Genomic DNA, 13,975 nt, shown 5'->3' on the forward strand with positions numbered 1-13,975 from the left:
ATACACACATGAAAGAAAATTACAAGCAGCAAATTAAAACGTGGATTGTAGAGATACATTGGAGTTTATCAACAAAGAAACAATTAAAATTAATAAAAATGCAAAAAGATACTATCAATACTCGAAGTGCTCAGTCTTACTGCATACGGGTTCTCGACTCACCCGAATTGATGACCAGCACACAGCGCAATATGTTCACAAACACGCAACTACAGTAACTCAGTCAGTCTTCCTTGAACAGCAACTGTAGGCGCCTCGGATTTTTCTGGGCGAATTGCGTAGTTACACGGGTGATAAATTCATTTCTGTGCTTCATTACACGCTCTCAGTGCACAGTCATCATATATATTGATTGGAAAAATGGTTGAACGAGTACGTTGAAAACAAAAGATGACTATATATACAACGAAAACTTATTTACAAGATAAATGCACGCTCGCAGCTTCATACACCTCGCTCCATCTTGCTCGCGCATCCGCACAGTCGAGCAACCGCACACACACTGCTCGCCGCTCGTCGTTTTCTCGTCCGCTGTCTTGGTTGTTCTCACCTTCGTTGACAACCCGCCACTAAAAACACCGAAGCACAAACACAGAGGCGCGCACACGTGCAAGGGCTTACTTGCCACAATATCCACGAATGCGCACTTTTGGGGTGTAAGGAACGCCGCGCGACTTCCGAGGGGAAGGGACACCCGCAACTAATTCGGCCGGAAAATTTGTTTTTGTGCTTTTATGGGGTTCAGAGCCCCAAAACGACTCAGGCTATGAGGGACGGAGTAGTACAGAGTTTCGGATAATGTCGACCACCTGGGTCTCTTTACCATGCACTGACACGCACAGTACATGGGCGCTGTTGTGATTTGAGGCCCAGCCAGAGGTGACAGACGAGCCAGGCAGGCGCCATCGGGCTGCGTTGACCAAAGGCGCTGGTTTTCGGAGAAGACGCAAGGAACGCTGGTGTGGGGGCACCTCTGGAGACTGCGTCGCCGTGAACAAAAGCAGCTAATCCCCTTTGCCGAAGGTTCTGAAAGCGGCGCTTCTACCGCACTGAGCTCTCCCGTGGATCGGAGGGGACAGCGAGCGGCGGCGGCGCCAACTCGTCGCCCGCTTGCCCCTGAGCAGCCCGACAAAGCGGGGGTGGACACGGCTGATTTGTCCTTCCCCCCTCAAGAATTCATCGGTGGCCGGCGTACGAACGTATCATGATTATAGCGAGCGACCTGTGCCCTGTGCACTGTCTGCCTCCGTGTCGCTATCTCTCTAGAGATCAAAGAAACAGACACCCATCTCAAGACGGCTCGAAGCACATGCTCGCCGGTGCCGCTGCATGTCTGCAACAGGTCGTCCTTCAGCAGAGCTGGCGGTGGCGTGGTTTGAAAACGGCGGAACGACGCGCGCCCGGACGCGGCATTTCGCAGATGTGACCAAGCGTCGAAGCGGGGCTGCTTTTACCCTTTTGGCTGAGCGCACCACCGCCCCTGGCGTGCGGCCATCACTCACGGTTCGAGTGAGTGATTTTCCAGGGGGGTGCAGCCGCCCCCCCTTGCCCCCCCCCCCCCCCCCTCCGGACGCCCATGCGTGTGCTCCTCAAATGTGTCACAGTAGAAAAGAATAGCATCCAGAATACCCTCCGGCAATTTCTCCATCGACGATTGGAATTTTGCCGGCCTTCCGGCTACACTAAAAGACATTGCTTTTACTGGAACATTGCGGTATATGAAAGCTGTCTTGTAAATGTCCCCCGGAGCTACAGGCACTTGAAAAAAATACTGTATAAGTTTGAGACTGGAAAACCATTTGGCACGTACTAGATTTGCAATCACCCTGTCGGTGCAAGGCATCGGGTATAGTGGTATACTTGTCCTGGGTATACTTGTCCTGGAACGGGACGGAATGGAGGACGCCTCCATGAGCGAGCTGTGTTGCGACTGCGTTGAGGCGCAGTCGGCGAAAACGAGGTCGTCCACTGTTGAGCTGGTGGTTTGAGGCGAAGACACGCAGCGCAGGCAGTGAGATGCACGTTCAATTATACAACCAGCTTCCTTGGTGATGTCCTCTAAGTTTGCGAATTCCATGTTTGCTATTAGGTCCTGGAACGTTGGATTCATTCGGCGCCGAATCCGTTAAGGTTTATAGCGTGAGAGACGGGCTCGCGGATGCACTAGTAAAATCCTGCAAGCACAGGAATGAAGCTCTTTAAATTTTTTTCCAGGTGCTGAGTGCGGCGTTCAAGCTCTGCCAAAAGTTTATGTTTAAAGTCTACAATGGCAAACTTCGAGAACATCTGTCTGTCGGTGTGCCCGCTGGTGAAGTGCCTTCATTGTTTACCAGGCCCCAGAAACGTTTTCCAAACGCTTCTTTCAGATAATGACGAGGAGGGCACACTACGATAGTGCAGCCAGCACCGGCCCGCCTCGCTGATATGTGAAACTTACACCACTGTATATTGTTCAGTTACTTCACCGCTTATATTGGATGAATCCTTCCGCAAACAAAACTTCGGGAGAAGTTACACCCTAACAATGCCAATTACCAAATAGTTTGCTTCTTCATCGTGGCCATTAGAGCTCTGAAGAGCCCCAATATAGCACCTTCCCATAAACGCCCGTAGTTGTGCTTTTCCGCATTACTTTGACGTCATGATGCGCAGCGGGTACTGTATATAAGCGCACGTGACGCGCGGTACTTACGTCACTTTCTTTTCGCGCCGATAATCACGTAACTCAAAGCCACACTCCAGGGTGGATTGTTCTCAAGATAAGTAGGTAGTCTGGACCGCGCGCCTACAGGTATTAGTTCCAAGCATGTGATAGCCAAACAAAGCTGAGCCTTTCTGCGAACTCCCACCCGATACAGGTCCGTGCGTGGCGTGCTGTGAACTTCGTTCTCGAGAGGCGCCGTTCCGGTGTTTACGGACACGTCGAAAATGCTGCGACAGTCTCAGATTGTCTTCGACGCGCGGGATCTTCCAGTGTCTTTTTGACGAATCACGAGACGCCGAACCCAGTCCAGAAATCTCCTTATATTACTGCATTTTTATTCCGCCCCAGCCGGGCACGAATTTTCGTTGCGAGACACCGTCAGGCAGATAGCAAACTTCAAGCCACAGTCTTATATGATGATGCGCTTACTCATGGTGTAAAGTGCAGGCACGGCTTGCGCGTTTTGCGCACGCAAAAATAGTGCAGATGAGAACCCGCTTGGTTACAAACGAAGGAAACTGCCAGCCCTTGAATCCAAGACAGACAAAGGGAAATAAATACCTTTTCTGTGTGTACGTGTGTTTCAGGAAGGCGAAGCAGCTGAACAATCTTTTAGATAGGCTACATACTTGATCCTAGCATGCATTGCGAAAGCCAAGTAACTGAAGGTACCAGCTTTTCGACGATTTTTCAAAACGACACCGCAAGCACGCCCATGTCTCGGAACAAAAACAACAAGAAATGTCTTTTATTATTTCGCTCATCATATCAGTCTGCGGAAAAAATATTAAGATGGCGGCAAAATATCTCGGCTGCCGGCAAGTGTCGACGGCGAACGACTTGACTGCTCTTTCGTACGACAGCACCAGCTGCGCGGTGAAACAGTGGGTGGCGGGAACTTTGAACGCAACAGCAGCGGTGGCGTCGCTGACGGCATCGGGGGAAGAGAAAGAGAAAGAACAAAAGAGTGAAAGAAAGAGAGAAGATTGGCTCGCGCGCGCATAGCAGTGCTCGCTGACGGCGCGCGGCCGCGAAGCGATGCGGAGGGGGAGTTGCAGAAGAAGGAGAGAACAGAGTAGAAGGAGGAGAGCAAAGACAGCGGGCGGCGTTCGTCTCTTCGCTTCCCGCACCGCGCGCTTATAAGTCGCGCTGCGCCGCGTGTCCGCGGTTCGAACCTCTAGACTCGCCGTGCGCTCGCTGGCGGGCGGATCGGCTCAAACCGCGCCTCGCGCACTACTCGTTACAACGTTTAATTAATCACTTCGCTCGGACCAGGTTTCGGGCCTTACTTTTATTTTGTTTGTCCGGCGCGCGGCGAAGCGGAGTAAGGCTCGGCGATGGCGGAGAAGTCGCGCTTCCAAGTAGCCAAGGTGGACTACGTGAACGAGGCGATGGCGCCCGACGACGAGGAGTCCGCGGTGGCGGCCGCCTCGATGGCTGGCGGCCCCCCGTGCATGGTGACCAGCGCGTCCACGTCGCCCACCGAGCTGGCAAACTACGGCACCGTGTACGATACGGTGAACGTAAAGAGTCTGCTGCACTACACACACGAGGCGCTGCCGCGCGTCGACCACTACCGAAACGTGATGTCGGTTCACGGACACATCAGCCGACCGACGCTGGACGAGCTTCACTACAGCGGACGAGGGTCCATAGCGGGACTCACTCAGGTCAGTGCCCTTTGTCGCGCTGGTGTCCCTCTTAAACGCGGTGGTTATGACAGGAACGGCTGTGTGGGATGAGTTGCTGGTCAAAAGGTTGACGGCCACTGTCTTGCCTTCCTTTTCGAGAATTGGTATTATCAAATACGAACAAAGTAAAAGTAGCATTAAGGGTCCCGGTACCAGTTTGGCCGCTATCTGAACTACTGTCGGGTGGTTACGAATTTCAGTTGCCTGTTTGTAATCCATTCAGTGTTTCCTAAATTCGGTAATCGCCGTAGAGGCACCGTATTGACAAGCAGCAGTTCGGAGGTCTTTTTGAGGCTACCTCTCTGAACTGCGTATATCATCCTTCGTGTACGCGCAAACACAGGGCGAAGCTTGCTGGCGTGCGTACGACAAAGCATCGTCATACTCGGGGAGAAGATTAAGCCAATTTCCGCGTCGCCAGTATGCAACAGTAAAGCTTTACTTGAATACGTAGAACTGATGTTTCGTTCTTGGTGGGTACAGCCGAAATAACAAGACGCAGACACAGAAAGGAACACGTAGAACGTAGACGAAGCTGACTGTCAACTCAGTTGAGTTGAGTTGAGTTGACAGTCAGCTTCGTCTACGTTCTACGTGTTCCTTTCTGTGTCTGCGTCTTGTTATTTCGGCTGTACCCACCAAGAATTATGAACCAACTAGCTCAGTTTTCTACTCTTTTGATGTTTCGTGCAGGGCAGTTTCGCGGCTTCCAAGTCGAATATGAGAGCGAAATGTACAGTGCACGGTACTGGACGCCGGTGGTCCAATTTTTTTGCCCGTGATCGAGTTCTAACTTCTTAGAGGCGTTTATCAGAGTGCGCTACCGGCGTGTTCTGATTGTCTGGCGGAAGGACGATGCTAACAAGGGAGTCTGGCCTCTTAAACACATTCAGTTACACTCTTATGTTATTTTCTTCACCACGTAGGTGTCCCAGAAAGTAGTTTTAAAGCACTGTCGCTAATCGGCCCCAAGAATAGAGAACCGAGCACCACAGTCGCAACTTTGGCTGTTATCTGGCTGTACAAAGGACTTGCAAGCACAAGAACACATTCTTAGCACATGTGGTCGTCAGCGGGGGCAGCTCCGATAAGTTAACGCTTCGTTTTCAAACAAGCTAACTGTAGCCGATTGGGCCCCGGTAGGCGTCATTGAAACGCAGACGGCTGGAGTTTATTTTTCGGCCCGTTGTCTAATGAAACTGGCTAGACGCCACGTGAAAGTAACTTAAGCGTCGTGACGCGCGTACTGGACTTCGGTATACCACTGCCGGTATACCACTGCCGGTATACCACTGCCGGTATACCACTGCCGGTATACCACTGCCGGTATACCACTGCCGGTATACCACTGCCGGTATACCACTCACTGCCGGTATACCACTCACTGCCGGTATGTCGAAATGAAAACACCACGAACTTCATGGAAGGCGCAGAAAGGAAAGACGATACACAGGCGCCGACTAACCATTGAAGGTTTATTGCTCCGACACCTCGGTAGATATATTGACAGCATCAAAACAAGAAGGACCAGACATGATTGATAAACATCCGAAGTAGTTAACGGGCAGGATATCATGATCGCTGAGCTGCCGAAAGGAAACGAAATCCCCTATCCAGAAGGGCTATCGATGAAGTGCTGAGACAGCGGTCTATCAGGCTCGCGATGTTTTTGGCCTCAATGATTTCTCGCGGGATGTGTTCGCCTCACCTGACCAGCACGCTCGTGTCACTCAACTGAGGTGTGCATTAACAATCGCGGCACTGGACGCCCAGGTGGCCTGAAACCCGCGTAGTCACATTGTAGTGCTCGGACAGCCTTTTGTTAAGGCATCTGCCGGTTTGGCCTACGTGAGCATGGCCACAAGACAAGGGAATCGAATAAATTATGCCGTGAGCGCAGGAAACAAACTGATTGCGATGATTTGTGGCGCAACCAACGTATCTGCGACCCATCTGGTTTACGCGCTTAGCAGGCTTGACAAGCGATCCGGAGCTAAAGAAAACTTCTATTCACTACTCTTTTTTTCCTATCTTCCTGAGGGGGTGTGAAATCCCGTGTGCGTAAGGAATCACAGCGTTCTTTTTATTCTTGCCCCTTTGCCGCGTTTCTTTTTTAGTCAACGTGGCCTCGGCCACTCAGGATAAGAGCGAAAGCGGGTAACCAGTCTGCACTAGTCGGCGCGTCTGGTTGAAAAAGCAATCTTCAAGCCTATGATTGCATAATTTCTTCACTGCGTTATAGAACCAAGAGTTAATAATACTGCGCTTAGCTAACTTTGAGTCTGCTGAATCAAAGGGAGAAGGAGTTTGTCGGCTCGAGGATCAAAGGCCCAGCACAAAAAACTGTTGTTAAAGTATATTCCCAATTCAAAAAATCGTATGGAACCACTAGATGGTGGTTCGTGGGTAACAACCAAAGGGCTCAGGATTCTGGAAATTTAATAAGAACTTTCGAGGCTTCGTACGGGAGGGCCTCATGTTCGCATTCTAGGATGACAAGATAACCGTCGACAAAGTGGAAGATCTGCTGACGTTTGCACTGTTTTCATTGTGATGGAGAACTAACTAGCTGATGTGTTCTTCAGTCACTGACTGTATACCAAGTATAGGTACCAAGTCGGTATACCACTGACGCTCCCTTTCGCTGGACTGTGGGAGCTCTCGCTCGTTTGTCGGAGCGAGTTATGCAACTGAGGCAAATGATGCTTCGTGCCACTCCGCCCCCGCCATTCCGACAAAGCGATGACGGGCTCACGAGTGCACCGCGAGCGTGGCGTGGCCTGTTCAAACGGACAAGCGCGAACGCCCGGAAAGGCGTGCCGACACGAGATGACAGGATGGCTCGTAGGAATTTACCCACCTGGCGAGCGCAGCTTGTTTGAATTTCCCCCACTGCATTCCTGCCAGGCCGCAGTTCGGGAAAATATCAGCGCTACTTTGGAATTTCGCCTTCGCATACGGAAAGGAGACGCAGTTACGCATTATCCACGTTTTGAACCAAACGTTTTGATCTCAGTGACGACGCCAAAATATGCTTTAAGGGGTACAAAAATGTACAACGGGTCACTGTCAGTTTGAACTGTTCTCGGTGGCTTCGGCCTTCGGATGCTGACCTAAAGATCGCGGTTCGGTCTAGACTGCAACAGGCGCTTCCCGATGGTGGCGAAATACGAAAACTCTCGTGCGCTGTGCGATGTCAGCGCACGCTGAAGAACCCCCAGGTGCCCTAAATTAATCCGGAGCTCTCCAGTACGGCGTCCCTCGCAGCTCATGTGTCGCTTCGGGACGTTAAAACTCCCCTATTCAATTAAGGTTTTTAAAAACCGGGTGTGAAGAACGTGAGGGTGTAAGCTGAAATATCGTTCCGGCGACTATAGTACTGAAAGCTAAGCCAGTGGTGCTTGTCGTGATAGTGGTGGAATGCTGATTGTTGAAATCATACGCGCCCATTGTTCTATCTCGTCAAACGTTACGCACCTACGTCTTCGACGAGATTGCCTGGAAGAGTAACTTGCGTCAATACTTATCTTCGATATACTGCTATACGATTGTCTTTGCCTACGTTTATAATCTTTCGAGATGATAATTTGCGCTTGAGACTGAGGCGCTCCCATGTGTGCGGTTAAAGGCGCTTAGAGCGTTGCTAAAACGACGCACCGCGCAGTCGATATAGGAACGTGCTTGCAAGCTGAATAGAGAGACCAAGGTTTCTCGGCTTACAGTTCGAGCGCACCGCGGCGGACGCATGTCTTCGCACGGCAGCGCAATCTCCGCTTAAGCCGGAGCGATTTCTCCCCAGCCAACTATAGCGTGTCCGCGTAAACAAACCCCGATATTATTGAAAAAAATGTCAGCGCTCAAGCGGGCGGGCGCGCGCCTCCCTTCTTGAGACGCGCGTTTATTCTCATCTAGCCTGCTGTACGAGCACTTTCAGCAGCTTGATTTTCAGTCTTGTTTAAAAGTGTGCGCAGTGAGTTTGAATTTCTGTTTTCACCATAGCATGCATGCAAAAATGTTGTGTAGATCCTGAGGCGAATGGCTAGAGAGCCATTCAGGAAAAATGTCAGAATAACGCAGTTCCAAATAAATTTTCCATGCATAAAAAAAACCTCTGCCCGAGTGAAATATGGATATATAACATTTACTAGGAAGACCTTTTCTCAGGATTCAAGGTCTTGCTGATATTCCGGATTACGTGACTTTACCGAGGCAATCACATTACAATAAAATTACGGTTGCATATGGAGGCGTGCCTTATCTCGAACTGGCCGCGAAGCAATGTCGAAACATTGAATGGCGTCTTTATAGATGTCGTGAAGAACCGTGATACTACGGTGCCTCTATGTGCGGTTACACATTCGAAAAAAGGGGTACGCAATGTATTGACCTCAAAATGTTCACGGGTTAAGGGATACTCTCCGGTAGAAGACGCTACGCTATGTGTAAACCAAAAGTACCCGAATGGGTGTGACCAAAATTTCTCGTGACCTTGTGGGCAAACTAAACGCTCCTATGGGTATCCACAGGAATGTTGATAACCCAAGCAGCGCCTAAAAACGCAGCCACCGTGCATTAAGTGTCTCCTCTTATCGCTATCCAGTAGTAACGAAGTGCACTTCTACAATATTCCACAAGCCTCAAGCGACCACGCCGTATAACTTTATATTGACAAAACAAGACTAGCTACTCTATGAATCATGGGAAGATGAGTTAAGAGCAAACCACGGTTTAATTTCGCGCAGGAAAACGGAAACACTAAAAAAAAAAAACATTTTGCTGTGTTTTACAATCAACACATACCATTCTATCCAGCATTGCTCTTGGGCGGAAATGGTCATGTTGATTTGTCCTGTACATTTTTTTTTTTGACGAAGCAAATCTCTTAATGTATAGATGGCAACATATGAGTCAAATAAAGATTTTCAGCCTCGTGTTTGGCGCTTGATAGCCTTAGTTGCCTATGTGCTTTTCGTCTTTTATTGTCGGCATCTCAAGCTTCACCTCGTTCGTGTCGTCGTCTTGCGAATTGACCTTCAAGACGAAGCTCCTCTGACGCGATGACAGCGAGGTAGCACCGCAACAAAGAAAGAGTATAGAAAAGGTGCCAAAGATGGCAGAAACGCACACGAAAGCTGAACAGCACGAGCGTCTTGTGTGCTCTATAACGCATGGCAAGAAGTTTCTATGCGCTTGTCTTGAACGGATTACTCGCCTCAGGCAGATGTCGTTTAAGGGCGTAGGCGAGAGAAGAAAAAAACTAGCACAAGCCAGCTCCGCAAGCCCACAAAACATGTCTTAAGATAGGAAAGCTTACGCGCGATTACCGAGGGCTGTAAAAGGAAGATACGAAACGAAAGAAAGCAAGGACAAGCAAAAACAGTGTTGGGAAAGTAAGAACTGTATTTTCTTGCCATCGTCTTCATTTGCGTTCTTTGAAGCTTTTAAGTGGCCAATATAAATGATACACTGATTCTATCAATCGGTTCCGATAGCGTTTATTCGCCGCTAAACTTGTTTTTTTCTTCTTTCAATGGCAAAACATTTAGATCCGCCCGCGCAGTGTCTGATAAAGTTGCGCGTATGTTCATGCTTCGAATTCTTCGTTGAGCCTTACATTACTTCTTGTGACTGAGATAACAAAAAAACATGTTACTCAAACCACTACGCTATTTCTCTGTGAAGTGCGAGGTAGAGAGAGAGAAAGAGATAAAGAAGGAAGGCGGGGATGTTAACCAGGAGGCTACCCTGCACAGGGGAAGAGGGATGAAGGGATTTAAGAGGGACAGAGAAAAGGGGCGAGGGGCACAGTCACAACTGGTCTCTCAAGCCAGTCCGTCGCTGTCAAGAAGCAAGGCAGAGCCTCGTAGTCCTTGTGGGGCAGTCGATTGCTGTGGCCACGGCTGCAGGACCTTATCCTCTGGCATAAGTGAAACAGCGCGAAAGAAGCCCGAAGGCGAAACGAAGAAGGGACCGGAAGGAGCCCTGTTTTTTTGTTTTTTTCGGCCTTCGGGCTTCTTTCGCGCTGTTTCACTTATGTCAGAATGGACCAACTAGCCCCAGCAAAAAGTTCTACCTTATCCTCTGTTAAAAGGCGAGAATCGAGGTGGTCCATCCCAACGCAGCGTACGTCGTTCGGTCACGTGAGAGATCAGTCGTCATGATGCGACGCAGCGATGGGTGCCTCAACATTAGTACGGCAGCGGCGCACCAACTGGCCGCCCACTCGGCTTGCGAACACCGGCGGCACGGTGCTCTAACCGAGGGGAGATGAGAGATGGGTTACGAAGGGTAGCTAATCTGGGTAGCTAAAGAATGCTTCGCATCAAAGAACCTCGAAGTTGAAGAAAAGATAAAGCAAAAAAAGAAAGAGCTGGGAAGCCTAGCTGAATTTTATTGAACGGATCACGTGTGTTGAGTGTCCTGAGTAAAGCGGAGCAGCGTGCCTTGTCGCTAAAATGGCTCATCGCTACCATGTTCGTGCTTGTTTATTTTTTTTCGACACTCCCTGTTGTCACTTCCAGAATTTCTCCCACCGCGCACGTGGGTGGAAGGCATTCCGCACCGGCCGCCGACATTTCAAAGGCTCTCTGTCTCCATGTAAGGCAAGGCTTCTGCGGACCGCGCGAGCGCTGCTGCAGCCGCCGGACGCGTGTGACAGGGCTTCCGACCGCGGCCCGGCGAAAGTGGCATTCTTCTCTTACGCAAAGTTTTCGCGCGGTCTCTCGCTTGGGTGGCGTCGTCTCTTTCTGTGTTGCGCAAGCCCGCCGAGCGCGTTCTGTGGTTACGCGCTCGTCAGCTGTTGCTTGAAGCTGGAGAGCTGAAAAATGATGGGGATAATGAAAAAAGTTAACACACGTGGGGTTCACTGGAACCTGCCTGCATGACTGCACCCAGCGGATAGCCTGTGAATTCCTTGTGAATTCTATTCATACTTGCGCGGTCTACTGTAATGTCGCAAACTTCCCTATGCCTCATAATTTCAATACCCAGTTAACGTAAATATTTCACCAAGAGGAAGAAGTCGACTTGGCCAGGGCATGTAATGCGAAGGCAAGATAACCGCTGGTCCTTAAGTGTAACGGAGTGGGTTCCAAGAGAAGCCAAGCGTAGAAGGGGGCAGCAGAAAGCTAGGTGGGCAGATGAGATTAAGAATTTTGCGGGGATACGGTTACCGCAGCTGGCAAAGGTCAGGGTTAATTGAAGAGATTTGGCAGAGGCCTTTGGTCTGCAGTGGGCGCAGTCGGTCTAATGATGTTGATAACTTCATTGCAAACTATCGTTAACTGCAACCGTTCTTCAAGCCTTACTTTGGTCCGAACTGTTTTTGCCGTGCTCGGACTAAAGAAGGCAGTGCAGTTATTGGTGCAGAATTGAAAGAGTGATGTTATCGTTCAGCTCTCTGTTCCACAGGCGTCGCAGTCATGTGTGGAGTAGGGGGGCGTGCCTTTTCTCTTATCATGTCAGCTTAACTGTCACGACGCGCCACTTAAGCAGCGATTAATACTTTCGCGGAGCCTCTCAGCTCATGGCCGAAATGCGTCGTCTGAGTGCATGCATTGTTCTTGGTACACGCACAGATGTACGACATCTAGGCCTTATTGATAAGCTCCTATCGACGAGTTATTGCACGCATTGCTACTTGCTTTCTCGATAGCTTTAATATCTTTATTTCTCTCCGCTTTCCAGCTCCTTCTTAAGTTATCAAAAAAAAGTCTGCAGCATTGCGCACCGGCTTGTGTCCGCTGCACTTTTTACCAAAAGAGTGCTTTCAAAGAATCACTTGAAAAACCTCAACCGCGATGACGCATAAGCCCCCAGGGTCTCGCCGCGCAGGCTGCGATGTAGAAGCACTAAAATGGCTGAGCGCTCTACGAATACTTATTGACGCGTTTTATCGGACACGACTCATCTGACGCGCTGGAATCATGGAGAGACATGATCGGCCATCCAAATTGTCGTCAGTTATCCAACACATGCAATGCCTGCCCTATGGCAACTTCTTGACTGCAGGGGACATAAAAATCTCTTTTCAAGCGACTGCGCGAAGCAAATTCGTTTATTCGAACTGTTTCCTTGTTTGGACTCTTTTTGGTACTTCGCAGAAATCGATCCCCTCGTGAAATTTTTCTTTTCATTTTCTCGCTCACTGTATCATTATTCTCCTTCAAAAAGCCTTCTCTGTTCTTTCTCCTACTTTGCTCGTGTGCTCCATCGTGGTTTGTATACACAGAATACGGACCTTGTTTGTCCGCACAGAAAACGTCTGGTGCAACGCTCTTAATGCTAGATGGTCGTCAATATCGATTGTAAGACGCGCAAGCGAAGTGCACCGCTGTACCGCACGTTTGCGAACCCAATCCCGAACTGCCGCCTGCCGAGAGATAGGCCCCAGCGTTCCCGTGCATGCAACGCGAGAATGCGAACTGCACCGCATCGTGTGACAGCCGCCCTGTGACGAACCCGTGTGCCGCGAGCCGAAGTCTTCTTAGGTAGGGCTTGGCTCTCCAGTTCTCTGCTGCGCTTCGTAGAACGGAGGGCCGTACTGGATGACGGGGATTTGAGTAGACAGCATGCGACATGCAGCGATTGCTCAGTGCACATATGGCATTCTGCAGCTGAGTTGGCGGGCTCGACTCTCGGCCGTGGGAGACAAATTTTGATGGAGTCAAAATGTATAAACACCAGCGTAGTGAATTCCGATGCGCGTTAAAACGCCCGTTAAGGAACAGTGCCCGTTAAGGAACGGTGCCCGTTAAGGAACAGTGCCCGTTAAGGAACGGTGCCCGTTAAGGAACGGTGCCCGTTAAGGAACGGTGCCCGTTAAGGAACGGTGCCCGCTAAGGAACAGTGCCCGCTAAGGAACAGTGCCCGCTAAGGAACAGTGCCCGCTAAGGAACAGTGCCCGCTAAGGAACAGTGCCCGCTAAGGAACAGTGCCCGCTAAGGAACAGTGCCCGCTAAGGAACAGTGCCAGTTTAAGGAACAACGCTCGTTAAGAAGTAACCGCATGAGGCCATGTTCCTTTGCGACGCGACGTACAGGTGCTCCCAATATGAAAGGGAATAAAGTTTGAGCATGGAATTAAATATTACTGCATAATTATGTGATACAAGCGCACGTTTGCTCGTCAGCTAACTAGTTTTCCTCTTGGCGTATATATCCAAAAGTGAGTTTAAACTTTTGTAGAGAAATAGCTAAATATCAGTATTTCTGCGCAAACTTTTTGCTCCCGTCGATGTTAGAGGGGCCTTCATACGGTGGCGACGGCTGTCGCCTACTGCTGCCTCTTTGATGCCCACACGAAGCGACGAGACGAAGACCGAGGAGCGCATTTTGAGAAAAGGTACGAACTCAAGGCCCCTCGAACTTTGAAGAGCGCGTTGCGCTTGTTTGCAAGTGAGCCGGGTGTTTTTTTTTTTTTTCGACGAACAAGCTGACATAACATCGGCTGTACAGCAACACTGCGCAGGAAGCATCGTCCAGTTCCGAACAGATGACGCCTGCACGGACAGATGGCAATGACTTGACGGCCGTAATACTCGAACGTAATTTCGATACATGTCGAACTGACGCGTCGACAT

General features: G+C 49.9%; 1 protein-coding gene across 1 annotated transcript in view; it reads left to right on the forward strand.

The window, feature by feature from the left end:
* The first annotated feature begins 3,816 nt into the window (after positions 1–3,816).
* LOC149342944 (solute carrier family 12 member 1-like) overlaps positions 3,817–13,975 on the forward strand; it is a 75,140-nt gene continuing 64,981 nt past the window's right edge. The window contains exon 1 of the mRNA XM_089545487.1: positions 3,817–4,374. Within this exon, the coding sequence (XP_089401613.1) occupies positions 4,042–4,374 (333 nt within the window). The 5' untranslated portion in view covers positions 3,817–4,041. The remainder of the gene's footprint in view (positions 4,375–13,975) is intronic.

Source organism: Amblyomma mixtum, chromosome 5, assembly GCF_055824585.1.
Source record: "Amblyomma mixtum isolate Tamu chromosome 5, ASM5582458v1, whole genome shotgun sequence".
Classification (NCBI taxonomy): Eukaryota; Metazoa; Arthropoda; class Arachnida; order Ixodida; family Ixodidae; genus Amblyomma; species Amblyomma mixtum.